Below are 27378 nucleotides of genomic sequence, written 5' to 3'. Positions count from 1 at the left end.
TCTTGGTTACATCCATAAACATATTACCTATCTTTCCTTTCTTCACATCTTGGTTACATCCATAAACATATTACCTATCCCCGTCTTGGTAGCCTTTTTGACAAACAGGGAGTACATAGGTAGAATTCTTTATCTCCTATCTCCAATTTCAAGGGAAAAATAAATTCCAAAAAGCATAATGCTATTCATACAAGCATGCACCACTGTGCCCTGCAGCTTCAAGATCCTTTTCTTAGCACTCATAATTTAGTCCTGATCACAAAAGTAGCGAATATGAAAGCAGGTGTTACTGGAGAGGGTTACAAATTAACAATTTCATTTACACTTATGTTACACAACTTGCATGCTAATACCAGTCATAATCATTTACAATGGGAATTTCAATCTGTAATATGAAACTCTGTTACATATACTGTCTATTGCTTTATCATACTTTTTAGACATGGTGTCTGATTCACATTCATTAACTTTGTTAATAGAGAAGCTTCAAAAAAAAAAATCCACTACAGACCATAAGTGATACAAGTCACCAATAAAAAATTATTATATCTCCAACTGCTGAAGAGTTAAGTGAGAACCTGTCTCAATGACTTCTGCTATAATAGTCTCTGGACTGAAGATTCTCCTTCAAAGAATTTTAGCTACTTTAGTTCCAAGAGAAAAACACAATATCAACTGCTTTCAGTCTGCTTCAACCACTGTGACTCTCATTCTACATAGTTTAGCACTGATGGTCTTCAGCTTATGGGAAGGGCATAATAGTTATTACTAAAAAAAATTATTTATTTGTTAAAAAAACAAGCTACTATGCATTTTTTTTAAATTATTAATAACAACAATGATTCTTAAATATCAAGCTTCTATTTACATAAAAATTATCATGTAAACCACTCAGGAATCTGTAATTATACGAAAGACAGAACAGCGAAATTTGAATAGAAAATTTTGCAAGTGTAATCTTCAAAAATATGAATTTAAGAGTGTACTGAAACTATTCTTATAACATTCACAACAAGAACACATTATGTTGTATGAGATCAGTGAGGTACAAAAGCCTAAGTTACTAAATGTATCGAATGTATCATAGGTTACATGATACTTGTAACCAGGAATTTGTCTTTCTATCCAAGGTCCTCATGATAAATATGGCATTATTCCAAATCACGAAGATTGATGGTTGACTGGGGATCAGTGGTGGGGTCAGTAAGGAGATCATGACCCATAAGCGTCTCCTGGTATAACTCATTGGCAACGCCATCATCCTGAGGAAAGGGAATGCAAACATTCAAACAATTTACAATCAAATTACAGAAAGCTGAAATGGACACCGAGTCTATTTACAAATCATGTTGACATTTCTTACAGTTGGATAATAGAGGGAACCACTCGACAATAAAACTGTTTATCAAAATCTCTCTTTAGGTCAGCCTCCTTTCATTGGATAATAATATAAATGTTTTTTTCTTTTGAAAAGAAGTCTCCCAGGGAACTAAGGAAATGAAGGACCACTGTTGTCTTTAGGAATAAACTTCATTCTTTCAAATAGGTGTCAGCTGATAGGCTAAGGAAATGAGAAAACCCTATTTTCTTAATAAGTTTCCTTTCTTTTTACCAAACTGCTCTTCATAGCTTCCCTCCATAGCACAAGGAATGGATTAACAACAGCCTCATTTAAACACATTCACTCTCCATCCATTATTTGTAATTTTGTGACATCACATCCTAAGCCACAGAATTTTTTTTTTTTTTTCAATTTTTTTTTTTTTTTTTCAATTTTCCAAAAGAAGGAACAGAGAATTGGGCCAGGTGAGGGTATTCCCTCAAAGGCCCAGTCCTCTGTTCTTAACGCTACCTCGCTAATGCGGGAAATGGCGAATAGTTTGAAAAAAAAAAAAAAAACTAATCAATCGGTAAAACATGGATCAGAAGACAAGAGCTGAGGAAGGAGTAGCACTACTACTGAAGCAGGAACTGTGAGAGTGTATGATACAATGTAAGAAAATAAACTAGATTTATATGAGTAAAACTGAAAGTGGATGGCAAGAGATGGGTGATTATTGGTGCATATGCACCTGGCCATGAAAAGACAGAGTATGAGAGGAAAGTGTTTTGGGAGCAGCTGAGTGAGTGTCAGCAGTTTTGATGTACAAGACTGAGTGCTATATTTAGATGGTGATTTAAATGCGAAGGTAAGAAATGTGGCAGTTGAGCGTATAATTAGGGTGCATGGGGTATTCCATGTTATGAATGGAAATAATGAAGAGCTGGTGACTAGAAATACATGGTTTAAAAAGAGATATATACGCAAGTATATGGGGGAGCTGGTGGGATGTCTGATCACTATCCTGTAGAGGTGAGGATAAAGATTTGTGGAAGCTTTTGAAAAAAGAGGAAACAATGTTGGAAAAAAAGAGAGGTAAATGAGCTTGGAAAGGAGACTTGTGTGAAGAAATACCAAGAGAGATTGAGTACAGAATGTCAAAAGGTGAGAGTAAATGATGTGAGAGGAATGGGAGGTACTGAGGGAAGCAGCAATGGCAAGTGCAAGAGATGCATGTGGCTTGCAAAAATATGGGAGGTGGGGAGATAAGAAAAACAGTAGTGAGTGCTGGGTTGAAGTAAAGTGGCTAGTGAAAGAGAAAAGAGAGGCATTTGGGCATTACTTGCAGGGAAGGAGTGCAAATGATTGGGAGATGTATAAGAGAAAGCAGCAGATGGTCAAGAGAAAGGTGCATGGGTTGATAAAGACAGCAACTGAGAGTTGGGTGGAAAGAGTATCATTAAACTTTAGGGAGAATAAAAACATGTTTTGGAAGGAGGTAAATAATGTGCAAAAGACAAGATAAAAAATGGGAATATCAGTGCTGGAGACAAAGGGAAAAGTGATAACAAGTAGTGATGAGGTGAGAAGGATATGGAGTGAGCATTTTGATGGATTGTTAAAAGTGTATCAAGATAGAGTAGTAGATGTAGGATGTTTTGGTTGGGGTGGTAAGGAAATTGATAGAGTCATGGAGCCTGGTTTGGTGAAGAAAGAAGAGGTAATAAAAGCTTTGGGTAAGATGAAATGCTGTAAGGTGGCTGGAGTGAATGGTATTGCAGCTGAATTTAAGAATGGGGTGAAATCTTTGTTGATTGGTTGGTAAGAATATTAAATGTATGTATGGATCATTGTGAGGTGCCTGAGGATTGGTGAAAGGCATGAATAGGGCCATTATATAAAGACAAGGGAGATAAAGGTGAGTGTTCAAACTACAGTTGTATGGTTTGTTAATTGTATCATGCAAGTCACATGGGAAGGCACTGACTGAGACAGTGAAGGAATGCACAAAACATCAGATTGGGGAGGAGCTGATCAGGTGTTTGCTTCAAAGAATGTCTGTGAGAAATATTTAGAAAAACAGATGGATTTGCATGTGGTATTTATGGAATGGGAGTAGCCATATGATAGGGTTGATAGAGATACTTTGTGGAAGGTCTTATGAATATATGGTATACATACATACATACCTGCTGCCTTTATTCATTCCCATCACCACCCCGCCACACATGAAATGACAACCCCCTCCCCCCCGCATGTGCCCGAGGTATCACTAGGAAAAGACAACAAAGGCCACATTCGTTCACACTCAGTCTCTAGCTGTCATGTATAATGCACCGAAACCACAGCTCCCTTTCCACATCCAGGCCCCACAAAACTTTCCATGGTTTACCCCAGACGCTTCACATGCCCAGGTTCAATCCACTGACAACACGTCGACCCCGGTATACCACATTGTTCCAATTCACTCTATTCCTTGCATGCCTTTCACCCTCCTGCATGTTCAGGCCCCAATCGCTCAAAATCTTTTTCACTCCATCTTTTCACCTCCAATTGGTCTCCCAGTTCTCCTCGTTCCCTCCACCTCTAACACATATATCCTCTTTATCAATCTTTCCTCACTCATTCTCTCCATGTGACCAAACCATTTCAAAACACCTTCTTCAGCACTCTCAACCACACTCTTTTCATTACCACACATCTCTCTTACCCTTTCATTACTTACTCGGTCAAACCACCTCACACCACATGCTGTCCTCAAACATCTCATTCCCAACACATCCACCCTTCTCTGCACAACTCTATCTATAGCCCACGCCTCGCAACCATATAACATTGTTGGAACCACTATTCCTTCAAACATACCCATTTATGCTTTCCAAGATAATGTTCTTGCCTTCCACACATTTTTCAACGCTCCTAGAACTTTCGCCCCCTGCCCTACCCTGTGACACACTTCCATTTCCATGGTTCCATCCGCTGCCAAATCCACTCCCAGATATCTAAAACACTTCACTTCCTCCAGTTTTTCTCCATTCAAACTTACCTCCCAATTGCCTTGTTCCTGAACCCTACTGTACCTAATAACCTTGCTCTTATTCACACTTACTTTCAGCTTCCTTCTGTCATACGCTTTACCAAACTTAGTCACCAGCTTCTGCAGTTTCTCACCCGAATCAGCCATCAGCACTGAATCATAAGCAAACAACAACTGACCCATTTCCCAAGCTCTCTCATCCACAACAGACTGCATACTTGCCCCTCTTGCCAAAACTCTTGCATCCACCTTTTTAACAACCCCATCCATAAACAAATTATTTTTTTTTTTTTTTTTTTTTTGCTTTGTCGCTGTCTCCCGCGTTTGCGAGGTAGCGCAAGGAAACAGACGAAAGAAATGGCCCAACCCACCCCCATACACATGTATATACATACGTCCACACACGCAAATATACATACCTACACAGCTTTCCATAGTTTACCCCAGACGCTTCACATGCCTTGATTCAATCCACTGACAGCACGTCAACCCCGGTATACCACATCACTCCAATTCACTCTATTCCTTGCCCTCCTTTCACCCTCCTGCATGTTCAGGCCCCGATCACACAAAATCTTTTTCACTCCATCTTTCCACCTCCAATTTGGTCTCCCTCTTCTCCTCGTTCCCTCCACCTCCGACACATATATCCTCTTGGTCAATCTTTCCTCACTCATTCTCTCCATGTGCCCGAACCATTTCAAAACACCCTCTTCTGCTCTCTCAACCACGCTCTTTTTATTTCCACACATCTCTCTTACCCTTACGTTACTTACTCGATCAAACCACCTCACACCACACATTGTCCTCAAACATCTAATTTCCAGCACATCCATCCTCCTGCGCACAACTCTATCCATAGCCCACGCCTCGCAACCATACAACATTGTTGGAACCACTATTCCTTCAAGCATACCCATTTTTGCTTTCCGAGATAATGTTCTCGACTTCCACACATTCTTCAAGGCTCCCAGAATTTTCGCCCCCTCCCCTACCCTATGATCCACTTCTGCTTCCATGGTTCCATCCGCTGCCAGATCCACTCCCAGATATCTAAAACACTTCACTTCCTCCAGTTTTTCTCCATTCAAACTCACCTCCCAATTGACTTGACCCTCAACCCTACTGTACCTAATAACCTTGCTCTTATTCACATTTACTCTTAACTTTCTTCTTTCACACACTTTACCAAACTCAGTCACCAGCTTCTGCAGTTTCTCACATGAATCAGCCACCAGCGCTGTATCATCAGCGAACAACAACTGACTCACTTCCCAAGCTCTCTCATCCCCAACAGACTTCATACTTGCCCCTCTTTCCAAAACTCTTGCATTCACCTCCCTAACCACCCCATCCATAAACAAATTAAACAACCATGGAGACATCACACACCCCTGCCGCAAACCTACATTCACTGAGAACCAATCACTTTCCTCTCTTCCTACACGTACACATGCCTTACATCCTCGATAAAAACTTTTCACAGCTTCTAACAACTTGCCTCCCACACCATATATTCTTAATACCTTCCACAGAGCATCTCTATCAACTCTATCATCTATCAAATTATTATTATTATCATTATTATTATTATTATTATTATTATTATTATTATTATTATTAAGAATATATGGTGTGGGAGGCAAGTTGTTAGAAGCAGTGAAAAGTTTTTATCGAGGATGTAAGGCATGTGTACGTGTAGGAAGAGAGGAAAGTGATTGGTTCTCAGTGAATGTAGGTTTGCGGCAGGGGTGTGTGATGTCTCCATGGTTGTTTAATTTGTTTATGGATGGGGTTGTTAGGGAGGTGAATGCAAGAGTTTTGGAAAGAGGGGCAAGGATGAAGTCTGTTGGGGATGAGAGAGCTTGGGAAGTGAGTCAGTTGTTGTTCGCTGATGATACAGCGCTGGTGGCTGATTCGTGTGAGAAACTGCAGAAGCTGGTGACTGAGTTTGGTAAAGGGTGTGAAAGAAGAAAGCTGAGAGTAAATGTGAATAAGAGCAAGGTTATTAGGTACAGTAGGGTTGAGGGACAAGTCAGTTGGGAGGTAAGTTTGAATGGAGAAAAACTGGAGGAAGTGAAGTGTTTTAGATATCTGGGAGTGGATTTGGCAGCAGATGGAACCATGGAAGCGGAAGTAAATCATAGGGTGGGGGAGGGGGTGAAAGTTCTGGGAGTGTTGAAAAATATGTAGAAGTCGAGAACATTATCTTGGAAAGCAAAAATGGGTATGTTTGAAGGAATAGTGGTTCCAACAATGTTGTATGGTTGCGAGGCGTGGACTATGGATAGAGTTGTGCGCAGGAGGATGGATGTGCTGGAAATGAGATGTTTGAGGACAATGTGTGGTGTGAGGTGGTTTGATCGAGTAAGTAACGTACGGGTAAGAGTGATGTGTGGAAATAAAAAGAGCGTGGTTGAGAGAGCAGAAGAGGGTGTTTTGAAATGGTTTGGTCACATGGAGAGAATGAGTGAGGAAAGATTGACCAAGAGGATATATGTGTCGGAGGTGGAGGGAACGAGGAGAAGAGGGAGACCAAATTGGAGGTGGAAAGATGGAGTGAAAAAGATTTTGTGTGATCGGGGCCTGAACATGCAGGAGGGTGAAAGGAGGGCAAGGAATAGAGTGAATTGGAGCGATGTGGTATACCGGGGTTGACGTGCTGTCAGTGGATTGAATCAAGGCATGTGAAGCGTCTGGGGTAAACCATGGAAAGCTGTGTAGGTATGTATATTTGCGTGTGTGGACGTATGTATATACATGTGTATGGGGGTGGGTTGGGCCATTTCTTTTGTCTGTTTCCTTGCGCTACCTCGCAAACGCGGGAGACAGCGACAAAGCAAAAAAAAAAAAAAATTATTTTTTCCTTCTTTCTTTCATACTATTCGCCATTTCCTGCATTAGCCAGGTAGCGTTAAGAACAGAGGACTTGGCCTTTGAGATAATACCCTCACCTGGCCCCCTTCTCTGTTCCTTCTTTTGGAAAATTAAAAAAAAAATGAGAGGGGAGGATTTCCAGCCCCCCGCTCCCTTCCCTTTTAGTCGCCTTCTACGACACGCAGGGAATACGTGGGAAGTATTCTTTCTCCCCTATCCACAGGGATAAATTATTATTATTATTATTATTATTATTATTATTATTATTATTATTATTATTATTATAATAATAATAATAATAATAATAATAATAATAATAATAATAATAATAATACTAATAATAATACTTCCCACGCATTCCTCACATGTCATAGAAGGCGACTAGAGGGGACGGGAGCGGGGGGCCAGAAATCCTCCACTCCTTGTATTTTAACTTTCTAAAATGGGAAACAGAAGAAGGAGTCACGCAGGGAGTGCTCATCCTCCTCGTAGGCTCAGATTGGGGTGTCTAAATGTGTGTGGATGTAACCAAGATGTGAAAAAAGGAGAGATAGGTAGTATGTTCGAGGAAAGGAACCTGGATGTTTTGGCTCTGAGTGAAACGAAGCTCCAGGGTAAAGAGGAAGAGTGGTTTGGGAATCTCTTGGGAGTAAAGTCAGGGGTTAGTGAGAGGACAAGAGCAAGGGAAGGAGCAGCACTATTCCGGAAACAGGAGTTGTGGGAGTATGTGATAGAATGTAAGAAAGTAAATTCTACATTAATATGGGTAAAACTGAAAGTTGACAGAGAGAGATGGGTGATTATTGGTGCATATGCACCTGGGCATGAGAAGAAAGATCATTAGAGGCAAGTGTTTTGGGAGCAGCTGAATGAGTGGGTTAGTGGTTTTGATGCACAAGACCGGGTTATAGTGATGGGTGATTTGAATGCAAAGGTGAGTAATGTGGCAGTTGAGGGAATAATTGGTATACATGGGGTGTTCAGTGTTGTAAATGGAATTGGTGAAGAGCTTGTAGATTTATGTGCTGAAAAAGGACTGGTGATTGGGAATACCTGGTTTAAAAATCGAGATATACATAAGTATACATATGTAAGTAGGAGAGATGGCCAGAGAGCGTTATTGGTTTACGTGTTAATTGACAGGCGCACGAAAGAGAGACTTTTGGATGTTAATGTGCTGAGAGGTGCAACTGGAGGGATGTCTGATCATTATCATGTGGAGGCAAAGGTGAAGATTTGTATGGGTTTTCAGAAAAGAAGAGAGAATGTTGGGGGGAAGAGGGTGGTGAGAGTAAGTGAGCTTGGGAAGGAGACTTGTGTGAGGCAGTACCAGGAGAGACTGAGTACAGAATGGAAAAAGGTGAGAACAAAGGAGGTAAGGGGAGTGGGGGAGGAATGGGATGTATTTAGGGAAGCAGTGATGGCTTGCGCAAAAGATGCTTGTGGCTTGAGAAGCGTGGGAGGTGGGTTGATTGGAAAGGGTAGTGAGTGGTGGGATGAAGAAGTAAGATTATTAGTGAAAGAGAAGAGAGAGGCATTTGGACAATTTTTGCAGGGAAAAAATGCAAATGAGGGGGAGATGTATAAAAGAAAGAGACAGGAGGTCAAGAGAAAGGTTAAAAAGAGGGCAAATGAGAGTTGGGGTGAGAGAGTATTATTAAATTTTAGGGAGAATACAAAGATGTTCTGGAAGGAGGTAAATAAAGTGCGTAAGACAAGGGAGCAAATGGGAACTTCAGTGAAGGGGGCTAATGGGGAAGAGATAACAAGTACTGGTGATGTGAGAAGGAGAGGGAGTGAGTATTTTGAAGGTTTGATGAATGTGTTTGATGATAGAGTGGCAGATATAGGGTGTTTTGGTCGAGATGGTGTGCAAAGTGAGAGGGTTAGGGAAAATGATTTGGTAAACAGAGAAGAGGTAGTAAAAGCTTTGCGGAAGATGAAAGCCGGCAAGGCAGCAGGTTTGGATGGTATTGCAGTGGAATTCATTAAAAAAGGGGGTGACTGTATTGTTGACTGGTTGGTAAGGTTAATTAATGTATGTATGATTCATGGTGAGGTGCCTGAGGATCGGTGGAATGCGTGCATAGTGCCATTGTATAAAGGCAAAGGGGATACGAGTGAGTGCTCAAATTACAGAGGTATGAGTTTGTTGAGTATTCCTGGTAAATTATATGGGACGGTATTTATTGAGAGGGTGAAGGCATGTACAGAGCATCAGATTGGTGAAGAGCAGTGTGGTTTCAGAAGTGGTAGAGGATGTGTGGATCAGGTGTTTGCTTTGAAGAATGTATGTGAGAAATACTTAGAAAAGCAAATGGATTTGTATGTAGCATTTATGGATCTGGAGAAGGCATATGATAGAGTTGATAGAGATGCTCTGTGGAAGGTACTAAGAATATATGGTGTGGGAGGCTAGTTGATAGAAGCAGTGAAAAGTTTTTATCGAGGATGTAAGGCATGCGTACGTGTAGGAAGAGAGGAAAGTGATTGGTTCTCAGTGAATGTAGGTTTGTGGCAGGGGTGTGTGATGTCTCCATGGTTGTTTAATTTGTTTATGGATGGGGTTGTTAGGGAGGTGAATGCAAGAGTTTTGGAAAGAGGGGCAAGTATGCAGTCTGTTGGGGATGAGAGAGTTTGGGAAGTGAGTCAGTTGTTGTTCGTTGATGATACAGCGCTGGTGGCTGATTCATATGAGAAACTGCAGAAGCTGGTGACTGAGTCTGGTAAAGTGTGTGAAAGAAGAAAGTTAAGAGTAAATGTGAATAAGAGCAAGGTTATTAGGTACAGTAGGGTTGAGGGTCAAGTCAATTGGGAGGTAAGTTTGAATGGAGAAAAACTGGAGGAAGTAAAGTGTTTTAGATATCTGGGAGTGGATCTGGCAGCGGATGGAACCATGGAAGCACAAGTGAATCATAGGGTGGGGGAGGGGGCGAAAATCCTGGGAGCCTTGAAGAATGTGTGGAAGCCGAGAACATTATCTCCGAAAGCAAAAATGGCTATGTTTGAAAGAATAGTGGTTCCAACAATGTTGTATGGTTGCGAGGCGTGGGCTATGGATAGAGTAGTGCGCAGGAGGGTGGATGTGCTGGAAATGAGATGTTTGAGGACAATATGTGGTGTGAGGTGGTTTGATCGAGTAAGTAATGTAAGGGTAAGAGAGATGTGTGGAAATAAGAAGAGCATGGTTGAGAGAGCAGAAGAGGGTGTTTTGAAATGGTTTGGGCACATGGAGACAATGAGTGAGGAAAGATTGACCAAGAGGATATATGTGTCGGAGGTGGAGTGAACGAGGAGAAGTGGGAGACCAAATTGGTGGAAAGATGGAGTGAAAAAGATTTCGAGTGATCGGGGCCTGAACATGCAGGAGGGTGAAAGGCAGGCAAGGAATAGAGTAAATTGGATCGATGTGGTATACTGGGGTCGATGTGCTGTCAATGGGTTGAATCAGGGCACGTAAAGCATCTGGGGTAAACCATGGAAAGTTCTGTGGGGCCTGGATGTGGAAAGGGAGCTGTGTTTTCGGGCATTATTGCATGACAGCTAGAGACTGAGTGTGAACGAATGGGGCCTTTGTAGTCTTTTCCTAGTGCTACCTCGCACACATGAGGGGGGAGGGAGATGTTATTCCATGTGTGGTGAGGTGGCGATGGGAATGAATATAGGCAGAGTGAACTGTGTGCATGTGTATATATGTATATGTCTGTGTGTGTATATATATGTGTACATTGAGATGTATGGGTATGTATATTTGCGTGTGTGGACATGTATGTATATACATGTGTATGGGGGTGGGTTGGGTCATTTCTTTCGTCTGTTTCCTTGCGCTACCTTGCGAACGCGGGAGACAGCGACAAAGCAAAATAAGATAAGTAATAATAACAATAATAATAATAATTATTATCATTATTATTATTTTTTCTTTCTTTCTTTTAAACTATTCGCCATTTCCCGCGTTAGCGAGGTAGCGCTAAGAACAGAGGACTGGGCCTTTTTTGGAATATCCTCAACTGGCCCCCTCTGTTCCTTCTTTTGGAAAAAAAAAAAAACGAGAGGGGAGGATTTCCAGCCCCCCGCTCCCTCCCCTTTTAGTCGCCTTCTACGACACGCAGGGAATACGTGGGAAGTATTCTTAATCCCCTATCCCCAGGGATATTTATTTATTTATTTATTATTATTATTATTATTATTATTATTATTATTATTACTATTATTATTATTATTCGCTACCTCGCAAACGCGGGAGACAGCGACAAAGTATAAAAAAAAAAAAAAAAAAAAAAAAATTATTATTATTATTATTAATATCTTTATTATTATTATTATCATTATTGTTATTATTATTATTATTATTATTATTATTATTATTATTATTATTACCATTATTATTATTATTATTATTATTATTATTATCATTATTATTATTATTATTATTATTATTATTATTACCATTATTACTTTATCATACTTAATCGCTATTTCCCACATCAGCAAGGTGGTGCCAGGACACAGAATGACCTATCTTTTCATATACACATATATATACATAAATGCCCATACATGAATATATATATATCAACATATACACATAGACAGACATATACATATATACACATGTACATATTCATACTTGTTTGCCTTCATCCATTCCTGGAGTTACCCCACCCCACAGGAAATAGCATCGCTAACCCCCACTTCAGCGAGGTGGCGCCAGGAAAGAGACAAAAATGGCCACATTCATTCACACTCAGTCTCTAGCTGTCAAGTATAATGCACCGAAACCACAGCTCCCAATCCACATCCATGGTACACACCAGACACTTCACATGCCCTGGTTCAGTCCACTGACAGCAGGTTGACCCTGGTATATTTTACAGGTTTGCTGAATGTGTTTGGTAATAGAGTGGCAGATATAGGGTGTTTTGGTCGGGGTGGTGTGCAAAGTGAGAGGGTCAGGGAGAATGGTTTGGTAAACAGAGAAGAGGTGGTGAAAGCTTTGCTTAAGATTAAAGCAGGCAAGGCAGCACGTCTGGATGGTATTGCAGTGGAATTTATTAAAAAAGGGGGTAACTGTGTTGTTGATTGGCTGGGAAGGATATTGAATGTATGTATGGATCATGGTGAAGTGCCTGACGATTGGCAGAATGCATGCATAGTGCCACTGTACAAAGGCAAAGGGGATAAAGGCGAGTGTTCAAATTACAGAGGCATACGTTTGTTGAGTATTCCTGGAAAATTATATGGGAGGGTACTGAATATGAGAGGGTAAAGACATGTACAGAGCATCAGACTGGGGAGGAGCAGTATGGTTTCAGAAGTGGTAGAGGATGTGGGATCAGGTGTTTGCCTTGAAGAACGTATGTGAGAAATACTTAGAAAAACAGATGAATTTGTATGTAGCTTTTATGGATCTGGAGAAGGCATATGATATGGTTAATAGAGATGCTTTGAGGAAGGTTTTAAGAGTATATGGTGTGGGAGGTAAGTTGCTAGAAGCAGTGAAAAGTTTTCACCAAGTATGTAAGGCATGTGTATGAGTAGGAAGAGAGGAAAGTGATTGGTTCCCAGTGAAGGTCGCTTTGCGGCAGGGGTGCATGATGTCTCCATGGTTGTTTAATTTGTTTATAGATGGGGGGTTAGGGAGGTGAATGCAAGAGTTTTGGAGAGAGGGGCAAGTATGCAGTCTGTTGTGTATGAGAAGGCTTACGAAGTGAGTCACTTGTTGTTTTGCTGATGATACATTGCTGGTGGCTGATTCGAGTGAGAAACTGCAGAGGTTGGTGACTGAGTTTGGTAAAGTGTGTGGAAGAAGAAAGTTGAGAGTAAATGTGAATAAGAGTAAGGTTATTGGGTTTGGTAGAGTTGAGGGACTAGTTAATTGGGAGGTAAGTTTGAATGGGGAAAAACTGGAGGAAGTGAAGTGTTTTAGATATCTGGGAGTGAACTTAGCAGCAGATGGAACCATGGAAGCAGAAGTGAGTCACAGTATCGGGGAGGATGCGAAGGTTCTGGGAGTGCTGAAGAATGTGTGGAAGGTGAGAACATTATCTTGGAGAGCAAAAATGGGTATGTTTGAAGGAATGGTGGTTCCAACATTGTTGTATGGTTGCAAGGCATGGGCTATACATAGGGTTGTGTGGAGGAGGGTGGATGTGTTGGAAATGAAACATTTAAGGATAGTATGTGGTGTGAGGTTTGATTGAGTGAGTAATGAAAGGGTAAGAGATATGTGTGGTAATAAAAAGAGTGTGGTTGATAGAGCAGAAGAGGGAGTGTTGAAATGGTTTGGTCACATGGACAGAATGAGTGAGGTTAGACTGACAAAGAGGATATATGTGTCAGAGGTAGTGGGAACAAGAAGTGAGAGACCAAATTAGAGGTGGAAGGATGGAGTGAAAAAGATTTTCAGCGATCAGGGCCTGAAGATACAGGAGGGTGAAAAGCGTGCAAGGAATAGAGTGAATTGGAACGATGTGGTATACTGGGGTCGACGTGCTGTCAATGGATGGAATAAGGGCATGTGAAGCATCTGGGGTAAACCAATGAAAGGGCTGTGGGGCCTGGATGTGGGAGCTGTGGTTTCAGTGCATTATACATGACAGCTAGAGATTGAGTGTGAATGAATGTGGCCTTTTTTTTTCTTCTTTTTTTTTCTAGCACTACCTCACTGAAAGGGGGGAGGGGGGATGATATATCATGTGTGGCAGGGTGGCAACAGGAATGGATGAAGGCAGCAAGTATGAATATGTACATATGTTTATGTCTATGTATGTATATGTGCGTGTGCGAGCGTTTATACATGTGTATGTGGGTGGGTTGGGCCATTCCTCTTCTGTTTCCTTGCACTACCTTGCTATCGCGGGAGACAGCGATTAAGTATGATAATTAAGTATGATATATGAATAAAATAGATATACTCACCCCTCTCTCCAAAACTCTAGCAGTTACCTCCCTAACCACCTTTCCCATGAACAAATTAAATAACCATGGGGCCATCACACACCCTTGCCGCAGACCGACATTTATTGGGAACCAATTACTCTCCTCTCTTCCTACTCATACACATGCCTTAAAACTTTGGTAAAAACTTTGCACTGCTTCTTGCAGCTAACCTCCCATAACATATACTCTAAAGACCTTCCACAAAGCATCTCTATCAACCCTATCATATGCCTACTCCAGATCCATAAATGGTACATACATATATATTATTTTTTTATTATACTTTGTCGCTGTCTCCCGCGTTTGCGAGGTAGCGCAAGGAAACAGACGAAAGAAATGGCCCAACCCCCCCCCATACACATGTATATACATACGTCCACACACGCAAATATACATACCTACACAGCTTTCATGGTTTACCCCAGACACTTCACATGCCTTGATTCAATCCACTGACAGCACGTCAACCCCGGTATACCACATCGCTCCAATTCACTCTATTCCTTGCCCTCCTTTCACCCTCCTGCATGTTCAGGCCCCGATCACACAAAATCTTTTTCACTCCATCTTTCCACCTCCAATTTGGTCTCCCTCTTCTCCTCGTTCCCTCCACCTCCGACACATATATCCTCTTGGTCAATCTTTCCTCACTCATTCTCTCCATGTGCCCAAACCACTTCAAAACACCCTCTTCTGCTCTCTCAACCACGCTCTTTTTATTTCCACACATCTCTCGTACCCTTACGTTACTCACTCGATCAAACCACCTCACACCACACATTGTCCTCAAACATCTCATCTCCAGCACATCCATCCTCCTGCGCACAACTCTATCCATAGCCCACGCCTCGCAACCATACAACATTGTTGGAACCACTATTCCTTCAAACATACCCATTTTTGCTTTCCGAGATACTGTTCTCGACTTCCACACATTCTTCAAGGCCCCCAGAATTTTCGCCCCCTCCCCCACCCTATGATCCACTTCCGCTTCCATGGTTCCATCCGCTGCCAGATCCACTCCCAGATATCTAAAACACTTCACTTCCTCCAGTTTTTCTCCATTCAAACTCACCTCCCAATTGACTTGACCCTCAACCCTACTGTACCTAATAACCTTGCTCTTATTCACATTTACTCTTAACTTTCTTCTTCCACACACTTTACCAAACTCAGTCACCAGCTTCTGCAGTTTCTCACATGAATCAGCCACCAGCGCTGTATCATCAGCGAACAACAACTGACTCACTTCCCAAGCTCTCTCATCCCCAACAGACTTCATACTTGCCCCTCTTTCCAAAACTCTTGCATTTATCTCCCTAACAACCCCATCCATAAACAAATTAAACAACCATGGAGACATCACACACCCCTGCCGCAAACCTACATTCACTGAGAACCAATCACTTTCCTCTCTTCCTACACGTACACATGCCTTACATCCTCGATAAAAACTTTTCACTGCTTCTAACAACTTTCCTCCCACAACATATATTCTTAATACCTTCCACAGAGCATCTCTATCAACTCTATCATATGCCTTCTCCAGATCCATAAATGCTACATACAAATCCATTTGCTTTTCTAAGTACTTCTCACATACATTCTTCAAAGCAAACACCTGATCCACACATCCTGTACCACTTCTGAAACCACACTGCACTTCCCCAATCTGATGCTCTGTACATGCCTTCACCCTCTCAATCAATACCCTCCCATATAATTTACCAGGAATACTCAACAAACTTATACCTCTGTAATTTGAGCACTCACTCTTATCCCCTTTGCCTTTGTACAATGGCACTATGCACGCATTCCGCCAATCCTCAGGCACCTCACCATGAGTCATACATACATTAAATAACCTTACCAACCAGTCAACAATACAGTCACCCCCCTTTTTAATAAATTCCACTGCAATACCATCCAAACCTGCTGCCTTGCCGGCTTTCATCTTCCGCAAAGCTTTCACTACCTCTTCTCTGTTTACCAAATCATTTTCCCTAACCCTCTCACTTTGCACACCACCTCGACCAAAACACCCTATATCTGCCACTCTATCATCAAACACATTCAACAAACCTTCAAAATACTCACTCCCTCTCCTTCTCACATCACCACTACTTGTTATCACCTCCCCATTTGCGCCCTTCACTGAAGTTCCCATTTGCTCCCTTGTCTTACGCACTTTATTTGCCTCCTTCCAGAACATCTTTTTATTCTCCCTAAAATTTAATGATACTCTCTCACCCCAACTCTCATTTGCCCTTTTTTTCATCTCTTGCACCTTTCTCTTGACCTCCTGTCTCTTTCTTTTATACATCTCCCACTCAATTGCATTTTTTCCCTGCAAAAATCGTCCAAATGCCTCTCTCTTCTCTTTCACTAATACTCTTACTTCTTCATCCCACCACTCACTACCCTTCTAATCAACCCACCTCACACTCTTCTCATGCCACAAGCATCTTTTGCGCAATCCATCACTGATTCCCTAAATACATCCCATTCCTCCCCCACTCCCCTTTCTTCCATTGTTCTCACCTTTTTCCATTCTGTACTCAGTCTCTCCTGGTACTTCCTCACACAGGTCTCCTTCCCAAGCTCACTTACTCTCACCACCCTCTTCACCCCAACATTCACTCTTCTTTTCTGAAAACCCATACAAATCTTCACCTTAGCCTCCACAAGATAATGATCAGACATCCCTCCAGTTGCACCTCTCAGCACATTAACATCCAAAAGTCTCTCTTTCGCACGCCTGTCAATTAACACGTAATCCAATAACGCTCTCTGGCCATCTCTCCTACTTACATAAGTATACTTATGTATATCTCGCTTTTTAAACCAGGTATTCCCAATCATATATATATATTATTTATTTATTTTATTTTATTTTGCTTTGTTGCTGTCTCCCGCGTTAGCGAGGTAGCGCAAGGAAACAGATGAAAGAATGGCCCAACCCACCCACATACACAAGTATATACATACATGTCCACACATGCAAATATACATACCTATACATCTCAACGTATACATGTATATACACACGCAGACATGTACATATATACACGTGTACATAATCCATACTGTCTGCCTTTATTCATTCCCATCGCCACCCCGCCACACATGTAATAACAACCCCCTCCCCCCTCATGTGTGCGAGGTAGTGCTAGGAAAAGACAACAAAGGCCCCATTCATTCACACTCAGTCTCTAGCTGTCATATAATAATGCAATGAAACCACAGCTCCCTTTCCACATCTAGGCCCCACAGAACTTTCCATGGTTTACCCCAGACGCTTCACATGCCCTGGTTCAATCCATTGACAGCACATCGGCCCCGGTATACCACATCGTTCCAATTCACTCTATTCCTTGCACGCCTTTCACCCTCCTACATGTTCAGGCCCCGATCATTCAAAATCTTTTTCACTCCATCTTTCCATCTCCAATTTGGTCTCAAAATTCTCCTCGTTCCCTCCACCTCTGAAACATATATCCTCTTGGTCAATCTTTCCTCACTCACCCTCTCCATGTGACCGAACCATTTCAAAACACCTTCTTCTGCTCCCTCAACCACACTCTTTTTATTACCACACATTCTCTTACCCTATTATCACTTACTCGATCAAACCACCTCACACCACACATTGTCCTCAAACATCTCATTTCCAGCACATCCACCCTCCTGCACACAACTCTATCCATAGCCCACGCCTTGCAACCATACAACATTGTTGGAACCACTATTCCTTCAAACATACCCATTTTTGCTTTCCAAGATAATGTTCTCGACTTCCACACATTCTTCAACACTCCCAGGATTTTTGCCCCCTCCCCCACCTTATGATTCACTTCCGCTTCCATGGTTCCATCCGCTGCCAAATCCACTCCCAGATATCTAAAACCCTTCACTTCCTCCAGTTTTTCTCCATTCAAACTTACCTCCCAATTGACTTGACCCTCAACCCTACTGTACCTAATAACCTTGCTCTTATTCACATTTACTCTCAACTTTCTTCTCTCACACACTTTACCAAACTCAGTCACCAGCTTCTGCAGTTTCTCACATGAATCAGCCACCAGTGCTGTATCATCAGCGAACAACAACTGACTCACTTCTCACGCTCTCTCATCCACAACAGACTGCATACTTGCCCCTCTTTCCAAAACTCTTGCATTTACCTCCCTAACAACCCCATCCATAAACAAATTAAACAACCATGGAGACATCACACACCCCTGCCGCAAACCTACATTCACTGAGAACCAATCACTTTCCTCTCTTCCTACACGTACTCATGCCTTACATCCTCAATAAAAACTTTTCACTGTTTCTAACAACTTATATATATATATTTTCAGAAGTGGGCGATTATCATTTCTTATGTACCAAAACACAGGAGGAATGACAAATAGAGGCAAATGTTTTGGGAGGAGATGGGTGAATGAGTCCACAATTTTGATGCAAAGAGATCAAATACTAGTGATGGGTGACTGAATCTGAGAGTGGATAATACGGCAATTAAGGGAATAACTGGGGGCATAAAATACTCAGAGATATGACTGAAAATGGTGAACAGGTTGTAAAGTTGTGTGCTGAAAAAACTAATGACTGGGAACACCTGTTTTGTAAAGAGGAATATGCTAAAGTATACACGAGAGAGTAGGGTAGATGGTAAGAGGGCACAACTGAGTTATGTATTAAGAGACAAGCATGCAAAAGAGAGACTCATGGATGTACATGCACCTCCTCAGTGGAGGTTAGGGAGAAAATTAGGGTCAAAATTTCCAGAAAAAAGGATGTGACACAGGTGAGAATAGGATGGTGAACTTGGAAAAAAGGCTTGTGTGAAAAGAAATCAGGAGAGATTGAGCATAAAATGGAAGAAGGGGAGAACCTACATTTCAAAATGAGATGAAATAGATGAGAAAGTTATCCGAGCTACCTCATAAGCAGACTCCTTTATGACTCACTATGGTATGCCATCGAGGCTATGTGCCTTGCCTTACCCATCAGAGGCATGAAAAATACTTAAAAGGCCATGTAAAAGGAAATTATGAGTGGGGCATAGGTGAAGTGGTAGGACATGTGAGGTGAAGAGACACTAATCATCCAAAGCAGAATCAGAGGAGAATAAGATACCAAAACGTGCAGGAAGAAAGTCTGAACTAAAGAAGTTACTGGAAATATGGGTTTCAGGAGAGTGGGATTCCCTGGAAGGGAAGAATTTCATGGTCTAGTATGCTTTATATCTGATGTGAAAGGCATCAGAACTCAAGCAATAAAACAATGATTGAAGGGAGAAAGATTTGACAAAAAATGGAATGTAGAACTCCACCTCAACCAAGATAACCTCTCATTATATCGGTCAACACATCTGGAGGTAATTCACTAATTGAAACTGGACCTATCCTATGGGATGTCAGAAAATATGCATAGCAATGACTGCTGAGCTCTCCCAATGTGGTAAATACAGTGCTGTGAGGGGTGAACATGCCCAACTGGAAGTGAGAATGAAAAGATTGAGGTCAGAGAACCATAACTATGATGCCCATTCCCTCCAGGAACTTCCCCTAGGTGGTGGCCACAGCGAAAGAGTCTCCATAACTGGTGAACTCCAGTGCTATTTCTTAGCCTTTACGGCAATACTAAAGCAATGTTTCCAAAGGCTCCTACCTAAAGTTCCTACCAACTACTTCTACCTAAGGTGTCTACCTAAAGCTCCAACCTATTACTTCTACCAAATGCTCCCACCTAATGTTCCTTCCTACCACTTCTACCTAATGCTCCAGCCTAATGTTCCTTCCTACCACTTCTACCTAATGCTCCAGCCTAGTATTTCTACCTACTACTGTTGTGTATTGCTTCTACAATTTTGCCAAAAGGCAAGGCTATCACATAGTGCTCACCACAAGAAAAGACAGGGTTATGAAAAATGAGCTGTGCAAGTTAATATTGTCAGGAATTATGTGTAATACTGGGAGATTGTATGTTTGTGAAGGGAGGTATTATGTGTAATACTGGGAGATTGTATGTTTGTGGAGGGAATACTAGCAGCATACATGTGAGTGAAGCAAAGGAAGACAGCCACCTGGGTAAGAGGAGAGCAACTTGACAGTGCTGGCTCACAGCACAGCCATCATTTACCATCCCAATACCCAGGCTGGTAGTATAAATACCATACCTCCCTGGTTGGCGACTGTCTACCAACAACCCCTGCACAGAAGATTTTAGTGTGCAAAGCATGGAGCAATACTTTGTGGAAGAAGTTCAAATAGTTAAAGAGAAGTACATACCTGGGGGGCTCATGGGGAAGTATACTAAACATAAAAACAAAGTTATAAGAGGTGAGAGAAATTCTTAGCCAGTAAGCTTCAAAATTGGGCAACTCAAGATCCATGAGGCATGTAATAGGTGTTTTAGTGCTATAGTAAGCACATACATCATCCTTTGAGTAGATATTTCTTTAATACTAGTTTGCTATTTCCTGCATTAGTGAAGAAACATCAGGAGCAGCCAAAGAAATGGCACTTACGTGCACATATTTATTCTATAGAGGTCATGTATCATGCACTGAATCCAAAACCTCCATATCCACAGACAAGCCCCACTGATTTTTCTCTGGTCCCTCTGACCATTTTTTATACTCTGGTTCAACCCATTTCCCCATATACCACATCTCTCCAGTCCTCTCTGTCCACCACACACCTCACATCCTCCTGAATGTTCTTAAAGTATCTTTCAGGTCATCTTTCTATCATGTCCTTGGTCTCTCCCTCTTCATTGTTTCCTCTATTTCTGATGCATGTATTCCTCTTAGCCAGTTGCTCCTCACTCATCCCCTCCATACTGTAAGTCCAAACCATTTCGACACACTCTCCTTACTCTCTTGAATTGAAAATGTAGTTAGAGATTTAATAGTGTGAAGGAGAACCAGCCTCTTTCTGAGAAATTAGAGGAAGAAATAGGGAGATGGTGCTATACTGAGGGAAGACTGGATTTGAAAATGCAAATGTTGCAGAAATATGTAGAAAATAAGCCACATCTAGAGCACTGTCAGAAGAGATGAAGTTGAGTACAGTTGCTTGATGTTGACACAAGGGTCCCTGAGACACATCTAGCCCTACATGAACGAAGGCACCATTCCAATTTAGGACTGTAGAGTCATGTGACCGGAGTAATGCCATGGTCTATTAGTATAAAGAGAGGGAAAACCAGAGTAGAGAGAAAGGAACTGAATGAGTTACATGTCAAGTGTCATGTATGAAATAGAGAACATGTAAATTTGTTGACTGTCTGCCAGCAACCCATGTGTATGTGAGGCAAAGAGGAAAATCAGCAACCTGGACCAAGAAAGGAAATGTTAAAAAAAAATGCAGTGATTGCTCACTGTATGGCTATCACCAACCCTCCAATGGATAGTCCATAACTGATACCTAGAATACATGATTTTTACACTACACCAGTACAATGTTATAAAGTTATTCTTAGGATATCTAACACTACAGGACCATGTACAAACCTGTAATAGGGCAGACTGAAGATGTGATGCAGCTGACATTGTCACTGCAGATGCAGACAAAACAACATCATTTGTAAAGCTCATTACTCCTTCCCCAGCTGCAAGTAAAAAATATTGATTTAACTTAAGCAAAAATGCATGAGAATGGAAAAAGGAATAAAAAAAAAAAAAAAAAGGTAAAAAATATATTTCTGGGCCCATATAAGGTTAACTGCACAGACATAAAACTCTTGTCCTAGTTTCACTTTGACAAAGGATCGAAGAGAAAAATTCATTAAACAACAAAAAAGTGGCACTCACAGCTGCAAAGAAGTGAATACTGATGGTTTCATAAGGACAGACAATTACACATAATTCAAGCATGTTGAGAACGAAGTGTCTCCGGACAATCCCTCTATGTCTTGTAAGCAACTGACAGACTTGCCCTTGTGGGCGAAAGTAAGAAGTGGGTACTATCAAGAATGACACTGGCTTGCCCTATTTTGGCAGAGAAAATTACTGTACCTTGTACAGTACTCTAATAAAACCATTTTCCCAGAATTCATGCCAAAGGCATGTGCTCCAGTTAAATGGTACGGTGGCTTTCAATAGGATGGAGGCCACTCACTCATTCTTTAGGTAAAGGGCCAATGACCATCTGTATCACACCATTTTTCAAGTTAAGCCAGTCAGAGGCTTCACCATGAAGACATTTACACATGATGAATACAACTGACAAAAAATATTCTAATGACTATAGAATTATGGTAAAATTAAAGGCAATAAAAGCAAATATTCTATTTATCTATCTACATCTCCGATGCCTGTTCTCTTTGGCAACTCCCATCAAGGGAATAGCAACGGCAGTTTCCACTTCTTCCTACCCTTACATGCCTCCCCCACATACACCAATCTATGCATTCTTTCCCCATTTCTCTCCTTCCAGTACTCTTCCACTCTATTTCCCTATGTTATAGGTAGTCTTTCTCTCACACCAACCCCTTCAATTGCACTATCATACACCGTACACTCCACATCTTGCATTCATTCCACATGCCCATACCACTTCAAAGTATTGTGCTTCATCTACACTAGCATTCCACAATTCATTACCTTTGCATTTCCTGCCATACCAAATCTCTTATACATCCCATCATTACTTACTTCATTCAGTCTAGTCATAGCACATACTCCTCTCAAGAAACTCATTTCTGCAGCCTGGATTCTTGACCTCTGTGACCCATTCTATGTCCATGTTTTGTCTGCAGAGATCAGTGTTGAGTGCTGTCACGTGAACCTTTCTTCATTTTGACACTTAAACCTCTGCCCTTTATCATTCTATTACAGGACCCAATGACTCTTTCACCCTGTACTGCTCTCTTCCTTATCTCTCCTTCCATATCATCCAAGTTAGCTCCTAAATACTTAAATTCTCTTACCTCTTCCAGTCTTTCTCTCCAATATATATAACATGGTACAGTACACTTTCTTCTTTCATTCTATAGGGTATTCTAAAATCTATACTTTGACTCTGTTTCCTTTCAAACAAATTCTCTTTACTTTACTCATATTTACCTTTAATTGCCTATACTTACACACATCTCTCCAATATATATAACATGGTACAGTACACTTTCTTCTTTCATTCTATAGGGTTTTCTAAAATCTATACTTTGACTCTGTTTCCTTTCAAACAAATTCTCTTTATTTTACTCACATTTACCTTTAATTGCCTATACTTACACACATCATAAAAGACACTTATAACCTGCAACTCCTCTTTACTCTCAGCAAACAAAAAAGTATTATCCACAAATAGACTTGTCACTAGCCACTATACCTCATCGCCACACTCCATCTCTGCATCCCCTTTCCTAAGTTTTGCTTTCATCTCTCTTATCACACCATCCATATAAAAACCAAGTGACATCACACAGCCCTTCCTCACACCCACATCTCTGCCAAAACTTTTGTTTAACTTTCTATCCACTTTTACATATGCAACTGCTCCTATACACCATCCAACAGTTGTTCCTCTACCCCACACATCCTTAAAACATCCATTCCACCCAACTCTGTCATGTGCTTTCTCCCAATCTGTAAAAGCTGTATACAACTTCTTACCTTTCACTAAATACTTTTCCAGTCATTTTCCCCACAAAAATCTGACCCAAACATCCCTTACCTTTCCTAAAGCCCCATGAACCTCACTTATTCTGCACTCAGTCGCTTCCATCTCTCTATCAATAAACACATGCAAAGTCCCTGGTATACTTAAAAGACTTATTTCCCTATAATTGCTACATACATTTTTAGCACCTTTTCCTTTAAATGAAGGAACAACAATAGCTTTCACCTAATCCTCAGGCACAACCTTCAGTTTTCATGCTAAATTATGTATCAAATGCATCCAATCTATCACACTTTCTTCTCCATACTTCAGTATTTCAGCCATAATCCCATCCACTCCAGGTGCCTTTCCTACCTCATTATTGCCGTTCTTACCTCCCTTCTTTCTACTGGCCCTTGCACTTGTATCCTCTTCCTTCCCATGCATAAAAAACCGCTGGCTCACCTTCTCCCACATTCATCAGTTCTCAAAATATTCTTTCCTTTCACTTCCTCTTTTCAACTCAGCAACTCCTTACTTACTTTTTACATTAACATTTCTACTCTTACATCCACCTCTTTCCTTTTTCACCATCCTGTACAATTTCTTATTTTTAATAAACTTTTCTCTCAGCTTTCTTCCGATCAAAGCCATCTCAGGCAAAAGAAAAAAGTTAAAGGAAGAGAAAGAAGCTAATCTAGGCTGTTCAAGTGTTTGTAAACCTGAGTCTTAAAGGAAGACAGGTTACATGAAGAGGGAAAGACAAAAGAAGGAAAAGAATCCCACAGCTTAGCTATTCAGAAGAAGGAGGTTTTAAAACAGTCCAAAAATAAATTGGAACATGTTAACAAGTGACCAAGACAGAACAAGACTAACAGAACTGATTGAAGATGCTTTTCTAAAACAGGTACTTAAAAAACCAACTAGAGGTAAAAACAATCTTGGTCTTGTCCTCACCAGTGACACAAACTTAATCAATTCTTATGAAGCAGGCTAGAGTTTGTCGAACAGTGATCACAGTCTGATTAAATCGGAGATGAATTTAGATTATGAAATACATGACAACAGACTCTTGATCCCACATGACATGTGGGCAAATTTTGAAAATATTTGACACAAAATTCACAGCACCAATTGCACAAAACTTCTTGACGTTTACACAGTAGAGGAAAAGTGGAATAATTCTAAAAACACACTCAAGATTGAAAATAAACATTCCACAAATTACAAAGAAAACTTGCAATATTTCAAAACCATCATGGATGAAAAGGAGAACAGAAGGAGTAACTTGCCAAAAGAAGAAAACATATAAGAAATTCAAATCAATGGAAACCAATGAAAATCACCAGAAATCAATAAAAATCCAAAGAGGATGTAAGGTCATAATACAGAGAAATGTGAGGAAGAAAAAAGAATTTTATTGAAAGTTAAGAATAATCCTAAGGAATTCTTCAAATATATAAGACAAAGGAAGACCAGAAAAGAAGGAATTGGACCATTATAAAACAAACATGACACAGTTACTACAAATGACAAGGAAATGGATACCACACTAAATTATTCTTTTAACTCAGTATTCACAATTGAAGAAACATCTTGAATGCCACAACCAATGAAAATATTTCAAGGATCTGAAAAAGAGTCAAAAGTTAGAGAAATATAGAGCTCTGAAGTGCTTAAATACCTGGACCAATGAAATCCTAACAAATCCAATGGCCCATATAGCTCAGCTAAAAGAATTTTAATAGGTCAAGAGACAGCTGATATCAAAAATATTTGGCAGATCTCTATCGGATGGTCAGGTGCCAACTGACTGGAAACTAGCAAATGTTATTATTTCTATTTATTTTGCTTTGTCGCTGTCTCCCGCGTTAGCGAGGTAGCGCAAGGAAACAGACGAAAGAATGGCCCAACCCGCCCACATACACATGTATATACATACATGTCCACACACACACAATATACATACCTATACATCTCAATGTACACATATATATACACACAGACATATACATATATACACATGTACATAATTCATACTGTCTGCCTTTATTTGTTCCCATCGCCACCCCGCCACACATGGAATAACAACCCTCTCCCCCCTCATGTGTGCGAGGTAGCACTAGGAAAAACACCAAAGGCCCCATTCGTTCACACTCAGTCTCTAGCTGTCATGCAATCATGCACCGAAACCACAGCTCCCTTTCCACATCCAGGCCCCACACACTTCGCATGGTTTACCCCAGATGCTTCACATGCCCTGGTTCAATCCATTGACAGCACGTCGACCCCAGTATACCATATCGTTCCAATTCACTCTATTCCTTGCACGCCTTTCACCCTCCTGCATGTTCAGGCCCCAATCACTCAAAATCTTTTTCACTCCATCTTTCCACCTCCAATATGGTCTCCCACTTCTCCTCGTTCCCTCCACCTCTGACACATATATCCTCTTGGTCAATCTTTCCTCACTCATTCTCTCCATGTGACTAAACCATTTCAAAACACCCTCTTCTGCTCTCTCAACCACACTCTTTTTATTTCCACACATCTCTCTTACCCTTAGATTACTTACTCGATCAAACCTCCTCACACCACATATTGTCCTCAAACATCTCATTTCCAGCACATCCACCCTCCTGTGCACAACTCTATCCATAGCCCATGCCTCGCAACCATACAACATTGTTGGAACCACTATTCCTTCAAACATACCCATTTTTGCTTTCCGAGATAATGTTCTCGACTTCCAAACATTCTTCAAGGCTCCCAGAATTTTTGCCCCCTCCCCCACCCTATGATTCACTTCCGCTTCCATGGTTCCATCCGCTGCCAGATCCACTCCCAGATATCTAAAACACTTCACTTCCTCCAGCTTTTCTCCATTCAAACTTACCTCCCAATTCACTTGACCCTCAACCCTACTGTACCTAATAACCTTGCTCTTATTCACATTTACTCTTAACTTTCTTCTTTCACACACTTTACCAAACTCAGTCACCAGCTTCTGCAGTTTCTCACATGAATCAGCCACCAGCACTGTATCATCAGCGAACAACAACTGACTCACTTCCAAAGCTCTCTCATCCACAACAGACTGCATACTTGCCCCTCTTTCCAAAACTCTTGCATTCACCTCCCTAACAACCCCATCCATAAACAAATTAAACAACCATAGAGACATCACACACCCCTGCCGCAAACCTACATTCACTGAGAACCAATCACTTTCCTCTCTTCCTACACATACACATGCCTTACATCCTTGATAAAAGCTTTTCACTGCTTCTAACAACTTGCCTCCCACACCATATATTCGTAATACCTTCCACAGAGCATCTCTATCAACTCTATCATATGCCTTCTCCAGATCCATAAATGCTACATACAAATCCATTTGTTTTTCTAAGTATTTCTCGCATACATTCTTCAAAGCAAACACCTGAACCACACATCCTCTACCACTTCTGAAACCACACTGCTCTTCCCCAATCTGATGCTCTGTACATGCCTTCACCCTCTCAATCAATACCCTCCCATATAATTTACCAGGAATACTCAACAAACTTATACCTCTGTAATTTGAG

At 41.1% G+C, this 27378-nt stretch overlaps 1 protein-coding gene across 1 annotated transcript in view; it reads right to left on the bottom strand.

Moving 5' to 3' along the window:
• Window positions 1-808: 808 nt before the first annotated feature.
• Window positions 809-27378, bottom strand: part of LOC139766425 (uncharacterized) — a 136566-nt gene continuing 109996 nt past the window's right edge. The window contains exons 11-12 of the mRNA XM_071695114.1: window positions 21703-21800; window positions 809-1262 (exon numbers count right to left, since the gene is read on the bottom strand). Of these exons, the coding sequence (XP_071551215.1) occupies window positions 1152-1262; window positions 21703-21800 (209 nt within the window). The 3' untranslated portion in view covers window positions 809-1151. The remainder of the gene's footprint in view (window positions 1263-21702; window positions 21801-27378) is intronic.

Source organism: Panulirus ornatus, chromosome 57, assembly GCF_036320965.1.
Source record: "Panulirus ornatus isolate Po-2019 chromosome 57, ASM3632096v1, whole genome shotgun sequence".
NCBI classification, from domain to species: domain Eukaryota; kingdom Metazoa; phylum Arthropoda; class Malacostraca; order Decapoda; family Palinuridae; genus Panulirus; species Panulirus ornatus.
The sequence above is the reverse complement of the archived record's forward strand: the minus strand, read 5'-3'. Positions and strand labels throughout refer to the sequence as shown.